General features: G+C 53.8%; 2 protein-coding genes across 2 annotated transcripts; both read right to left on the minus strand.

Moving 5' to 3' along the window:
* Positions 1-1033: 1033 nt before the first annotated feature.
* Positions 1034-3217, minus strand: CSUI_001586 (cytochrome c oxidase subunit; the record flags this gene model as incomplete). Its single annotated transcript, XM_068061791.1, has 3 exons — positions 1034-1358; positions 1732-1849; positions 2816-3217. The coding sequence occupies 3 exons, from the start codon at positions 3215-3217 to the stop codon at positions 1228-1230; spliced, it is 651 nt and encodes a 216-aa protein (XP_067926232.1). The 3' UTR covers positions 1034-1227.
* A 1479-nt stretch (positions 3218-4696) lies between these two features.
* Positions 4697-6684, minus strand: CSUI_001587 (syntaxin 5). The gene is made up of 4 exons (XM_068061792.1): positions 6619-6684; positions 6088-6226; positions 5476-5537; positions 4697-5085 (listed from the first exon to the last, which is right to left on the minus strand). Exons 2-4 carry the CDS (start codon positions 6161-6163, stop codon positions 5032-5034), a joined length of 192 nt encoding a protein of 63 aa, XP_067926233.1. The 5' UTR covers positions 6164-6226; positions 6619-6684; the 3' UTR covers positions 4697-5031.
* Between the last annotated feature and the right edge of the window lie 111 nt (positions 6685-6795).

A 6795-nucleotide genomic window follows, 5' to 3' on the forward strand; every position in this document is an offset into this window, starting at 1 on the left:
CTCGGATTCTGACATACACAAGACTAACCCCCCACATATCTCCCGCGGTGCAGTGCAGATTTCCTGTCAAGGCTAGGATAGAGCTCACTTGGGATATGCTCGTCTTCGATTATCTGTGGGCTGAGAAGTTATGGATCCTGCAGCCTCTTCTGTAAGGAGATGAGACGTGCGGCTCCGTTAAGAAGCTGCACTGGAAGTCTACAAGGGATCTGGTCCCCGGAGCAGTAGCCATCGAACCTCTTGAGCACGCGGGACCGAACTGCCTCTTTCCGGAGGAATTTTGCGAGCTGCGGCTGCTGCTCTTATAATGTGGTTCCACTGGCACTTCTTCGTGTCTGCTTGTCGTAGAGCTGTTACTCATGTGCAGAATCTGGTTCTCTCGGAATCTCCCACGTGCACCGGAGCTTCCGCCGTCGCTTGCCCTTCCCTCAAGCCGAGCGCCGTCTGACATGAGAAAAGCTTTTCTGTGAGTCTTGCAAGCGCATGGCTCTTTGTGGCGACGGCCGGACACAACTACAGCAAAGTGGAGCACACCCGCGATTTCTGATTGCACTTTCACGTCCCTCGACACGCCCCCATGGATACAACGAGAAGTACGGATGCACTCTGTCAAACATGTCGTACGTAGAATGCAGCTCAGAATGAGACTGATCAACGTCTTCGGCCGGCCTGAGTACACTGAGCAGCAGTGTGCGGTAACCCGTGCTACTCGGGCTGGAGTCTGGGCCCGGAAGGATGCACCGAGTCACATCGCCAAAGCGGTACTTTGGAGATTGGTTTTCGGAGAAGCTGCTGACCGCTCTGCGCAGCGCCCTCAGATGCCGCACCTGCTTCGCCAGCAACGCGACTTCGCAATCTCCTTACATTTATGTGTCAGTCCAGAGAAGATAATCTGTCTGCATCACGGACTACAAAAGTCTAAACTTCACAGTGCGCGAGTAAACACCCTCTCGGTTCCGTACTACGACTTGAGGAGATCTTAATTTCCGGTTTGCAGCACTGTTCCGCTGTTTTCACTTTCGAGTTACGAAAGTGCACACTTATCTGTCTGGCCCAAGAATCAACGCAGGGTCGCTTTCCCAAAGAAACCCGTCACGGATCGATGCCTCACGAGGCCAAAGAACTGACGTCTCCTCTCATGCATTCAGACACAGATCGACAACTTCAACATTGATCTTTTGCTTGACCCTTTCTTTTTCTTCGACGCAATGGAGTACTTATTGCAGTTCACTCTTCCTCATCGTCGTCGACAGGAGACTCGACTTCATATATCCAGTACCACTGCCGTCCGATAACCTTAACTGTCATAGCGCTGTAGACCGCCTCATCGTACATGTACAACATCGTGAACATCGGCACTGCAAGCGCAAAGAAACAAATCCTGGGAACGCTGTGCCTACTTTCAAGTTCTGTGATAGACGACACGGGGAAACGCGCTGACGAAACTCAGCTAACACAAGGCGTCAGATCTCGGCTGTGGGCACAGTCCATCATACAGTAAGAGCGCGGCACGGCTGTCCCTTTGTGTGCTCGGAAGTGTGCCGCCGACACTGCCTACAATACGGCTACGGACAACTATATGAGGTGAGTCACTTGGAAAGTTGTGCGCCATCAACGTTGCTCACTCAGTATAAGACTGCCGGGGTTTGGGTAAATGCAAGCGCTCTCTGAGTACGCAAGAAAGGCAAACACCGCGTAGATCACTCTGCTTTAGACTGTGTCCAGCCCTACCTGCCAGCGACCAGATGATAAAGGTCGGAATCCAAAAGAAAAGAAACTCCGCCTTCATGAGCAAGTCGTAGTTGCCCCACACGTTCAGTCGCGTCCTCGGCCAAAATGGCATATTTTTCTGGAGATGCCACCCACCACGCAGACAAACAGGACCCCAGAACCGTGTCCGACCTCTTTTCGCCCTTGCTAGATTCCGTTAGGGCGATAGATCGTCTTCTTTTGGGTCTGTCCTCACTTCTGCCGTTCGGCGCCCCTTGAGCTACTACGATCTATGCCAGGACAGACATGCGAACAGTACTAGAAGACCACCAAAATATTGAGTCCGGCAAACACCACTCGAAAGGTCAAACACGGATCTCAGCCTTTCTGCCCAGGCTGCGAGAGCGCGAAGGCGCCGAAGTGCCCTACTCCAACGATCCAGGCAGTTGAAGTGCCAAATTTCTCCAGGGCCCAACGGTAGCACTCAGTAACAGCGCGCAACACCCCACGCGAAATCAGACGACCTCTCCAATAGAACGGCTTCCCTGGGTGTGTCAGGTAGACGGGACACAACTGTCAGCCGCCGGCATCAGCACGTGAGGCTACACCGCACTTCGCACCTCCCTTACAAAAGAAAATGACCGCTCGACCAATCACAAGGACGTCCCACCAGCCAAACGGGCACAAGAGCGAAAGCGCATCTCGTGGTCTCGACACACATTGCTTCTTGCACACTTGTATACAACCAGCCAATAGAACTGAGCTCTCCCGGCAAGCATAACGGCTACCGTATGGGGCATCCATCTACATTCATATCAAGTGAGAAGCCCCCATGAGCGGCTGAGAGCTGTCCTCAGCGAAAACCTGACGTCTGTTTAGTGAGTCTCAGAATTGAGAACTGTGGGATGCCTCAGAGGGGACAGAGCTGTCTTCCGAAGCAGACCGTCCTCTCAAACTGCAGCCGACGCCTCATTTACGAGGCCGTGAAACCTTCGCTTCCCGCAACAAAAAAGCATACTTGGTTGGCGGTGAGACACTAAGTCACCCACTGTCACTCCCGAGTGACAGTGGGTGAGCCCTTCAATCCTACCACAAGAGCATTTACCTGGTGGATCTGAAAAAGCTCCACGAAATCCCTCGTTTCAATTCCCTTGACCATCTTCCTGCCGTCGATGGACACAATCTGCTGGGGGGGGGTGTCTCCTGCTTCATTCTCCCAATGAAATGTCTCTGCAGTCGTCATTGGGCGCATGGTCCCGTCCGGGTCGAGGTGATGCCTAGGATCTCCATGATGATGCACAGGCATGTGATAGAAGTTTGGGCGGTGATCGTCATGGTGATCAGAGGGAGGATGACTTCCTGGCTTCGCAAGGGACGGCGGGGGAGTTGAGGAAAAGTGACGCAATGAGAGGGCGTTTACAGGGCCCATGGACGGGGAGAGCCGACGCCCAAGAAGCTGGTGTAGTGCGGGCCGTAGAGGCCGAGCAAAATAACTCGCCACTAACATTGTGAACCTGGCACTAGAAGCCACACAGAATCCTCAGTTTGTGAGCCAGGCCGTAGATCTGAAGCCGACGACAGAACAAAGCTGAAAGGTGGATCCCGGACTGTGTCACCGGGAGCGGGCGAGAGCGCCGGTTGCCTAGGGCCAGCTAAAGGCTACAGGGCGATTGAAGGAAGCGAAGGACTCTCATGCCGCTTTCGATACGCTTACAAAAATTGTAGCACAAGCCGGGTCGAGTAAGGAAGCTTTATCTCGCCCAGGGTGCCGGCTTTCGTACATCATGTCGCTTGAATTCGCGTAAACGCATGCCTATAGGCTTCCGGCCGCATCTGGATCTCTCCGGCTTATCGAAAAAACGTCCTTGCTGAATCCCGGGCATCCGCCAAGGTCACGTCCGCAGCAGCGGGCAGACGATATCTGTCGCGCTCGGTGTTATTCTTTACACTGAAAGCTAAGGATCCCTGGGTGAGTGTTCCTCAGTCGATTGGTTTGTGCTTTTATGAAGCTACAGGAGAAAAGAGCGGGGCATACCGAGGTAGGCATTGTCTTTTTAAGGCTTCGCAGACAAGCCACTGCACGTCGCTTTAGCGCATTCACACTTGCCCGATGCCTGAAGTTTTACTGGTCCCGTACTCTACGCAGGCAGGCAGCACCTGTGCGCCGCTAACGCAACACTACTACGCAAACGGACACAGGCCACCAGGAACCTAGGGGCGCGGAACCCCCCCGGTAGCTGGCGACCACGTGTCTTCACGGGAGCCACGAAACCACAAGATTCCTCGCTCGCCAAGAATAATGCCGACGCGAAGCCAGCGAACCTTGCGTGTGGAGTCGCATCAGCCTGCTGATGTGCTGCCAGGCAACCGCTGTCTGCGCGGCTCGTTCGACTCCCGAAACGTCGGCTGCCTCTGACCAATCGACTTCCCGAGCGCGTGTTCCGCATCTAAATCCGCGAGTCCTGAGTCTCTTCAAGCCGTCTTTTTTGAGATGTGCGCTGCGGATTACGTAGTTCACCACCAAGAGGATTCAGGAGCCAGTCACACTTCCGGGATGCTTCACTACACACGAACCAGCCAGTCATTTGCGGGCCCGATTTGACCCGGCGAACCTCGACGGCTGCCCATTGTCACCCGCTGTCGCCAGCCCCTAACGACAGACACGCGGTACAGTGGCCCCTTTCGGACGCCTTGCAATACATAAACCTACGTCCTCTTTGTAACTCACTTCGGGAAGAAAAAAAAACTGCAATCCGGCGACCGTGCCAACTACCGGGCGGTATGCTTGAGGCGTACTCACTACCTCGCCCCAGTCATCCCGACAGACCTACTGCCAGCGGGCTGCGCCGAGGGAGCAAGGCAAGCCATTTTATAACAGACAGGCGTGCCCTGTGTCTGACGAAAGCAGTGAACGTTGTACGCCACGTCTGATGAAAGGCTACGAGAGACAGCCATGTTCCAGTACGCGCATCCTTCTGTGGCTCCTGTCGCGGCGGGTCGGGATCTACTGCGAGAGGGTTGTTGGACTACAGTCGAAATCCCCACAAGAAAAAGCTTGATGAGCAGCGCGACGAAAGAGGCGTACCCGCGTCGCAAACTGAACTAGGACGCAATAAATGGTAATGAGAATTGCATTTCGGAAAGAAAGATAGTCCAACAGCGGCACCAAGCAACGGCAGCACAGATCTTAGTTGTCGTACGACAAACTATCCACGCGACAGTCCCAAACAACGAGCAGAAGTCGGGGAGCCTATGGGAGACTATGAGAGGTTCGAACCACGCTAGTGCGGAGTGAGCACAGTCGGCAGACGGTGCCGCCCCTCAGCTCAAAAAGAAGACGAAGAAAATGATAAACGCGAAGAGAATCGCGAAGACCTAACAAAATCATAAACGGCACCAAAGGACACACCACGCCGACTTGGAAAGTTGCGGGATAGGCTCTTGAGATCAGTTGCATATCACCAACATCATCGCCTCCCCCCCTCCGAGAAACGAGCTTGCGATCTCTGCGAAAGCAGCGGGAGTACTCAAATCACAGTGCCCCCTGTTGCATAGTCCGGTTACAGAGAAGGTGCGTACGGCCGGCTATCGCCACGGTATTGATTGTATCACGTATTATGTCCGGGCTGAGCTGGCTGTCCACGGCGTTACTGGGACTCCCTACAATATCACAGACGACGAGGAATCCTTCGGCTCGAACACACGAACCAACAACTAAATGACACGTTGGGCTGCTGCTGCGTGAGGAGACTGGAGCAGACTTACTTTGAGAATGAGTGACCTGTTGGAAGAAATCCGGTGGAAATAATTCAGGAGCTCTGTCTGACCTGGAGATGCATGAACACACGAACAGCACGAAAAATTACGCGGGGACACAAGAACGTGTGAGCCCTGATCAAATGATCTGTCCTGGCATCGGACAAGGGACAAAGAACGCGTCAACGCAGTCTCGTCTCCTACCCCAACACTGGGAGGAGCGGGGGGGAGAGAGAGAAGAATATGGTGAGCAATCGCTTTTCAAAGCCAACAGCGGACGAATGACACAGAAGAAAAGAGAATCTACACAATACTACAACTGGGCAAACCGCTTAATGACTTCCAGGCATAGCCTAGACCACAAAGGCGCACTGCGTGCAAAGGTAACAACTGAACGCGACAGCCAGTCTGTCCCATGTGAGGGGCACTCTTCTGCGCTAACCGCGTCCCACAAGGCGCACACGATCCAGCCGTCAGCGCGAATCCAGGGCCGCATACCGCTCAGAGAAGAAAGAGAACGTGTCCCCTTTCCCTAAGATTTTGCTTCGTATGGAGACATATTGAATGAGCCGAAAACATCTCATCTCAATGTTCGCACGTGATCCTAGTTTCTTCATCTACCTTCACGAATATTGTGCATTGAGGTGTCAATATCATGGTCAATTCTCTGGATCATCTCGTCTTGATGCGAGATCATAGTCGCGACGCGCTGAAAGATCGTTGCGAGCTCCCCAATGACTCGCTGCACATTTTCCACGGCCTGAAGCGCTCCGCCACACACATGCACACAGAGAAACACCTTGGCAACATCGCACTGCGACGTCCTCTTCACAACATAGGGGCGAACTGGAAGAATCGTATCACACGTACGCATTACTGTATGCCGTACCTACGCCATTCAAACCGCAACCCGAAGCCACGGTACCTCCTCTTCACTTGGCCCACTCGTCACGAGGGAACTAAAGAATTCGTCCGCAGTCAGCCTTCACACGTTGACCTTCAGAATCCAGACTACCGAGCTATGGAACGGAATAAGGGCTCTTCTCTCGAAAACTCTAGACGGAAGAGTGCCTGGCCTCTCTCGCAGAACCGAGAAGAACAAGCGTCTTCCCACAGGCTGTGAACGGGCGCGTCAGCGGTGAGCCCACCCACCTCGGCGCGCGACTGAGCGTAAGAGCTTGCTCCACCCTTCTGAGCGGTCAGCTGGGCCTGCTCGCCTCTGCACGTTGAAGAAAAGAAGACGAAACAGGAGGTGGAACTGTGACGAAAAGCAACTACTCGAAATGTCCCCCGAAACAGAAAGGTATACTACGGAAAATGCCGAGACCT

The sequence above is a fragment of the Cystoisospora suis genome (genome assembly GCF_002600585.1).
Source record: "Cystoisospora suis strain Wien I chromosome Unknown contig_640, whole genome shotgun sequence".
Lineage (NCBI taxonomy): Eukaryota > Apicomplexa > Conoidasida > Eucoccidiorida > Sarcocystidae > Cystoisospora > Cystoisospora suis.

What these genes read in the sequence shown, in the direction of transcription:
- CSUI_001587 (XM_068061792.1), bottom strand. Translation starts at nt 6,163, where the DNA reads ATGATCTCGCATCAAGACGAGATGATCCAGAGAATTGACCATGATATT. An exon ending in AATGCACAATATTCGTGAAG is followed by an intron (nt 5,538 to 6,087) that starts GTAGATGAAGAA and finishes ATGCATCTCCAG; the next exon opens with GTCAGACAGAGCTCCTGAAT. An exon ending in ACAGGTCACTCATTCTCAAA is followed by an intron (nt 5,086 to 5,475) that starts GTAAGTCTGCTC and finishes TGATTTTGTTAG; the next exon opens with GTCTTCGCGATTCTCTTCGC.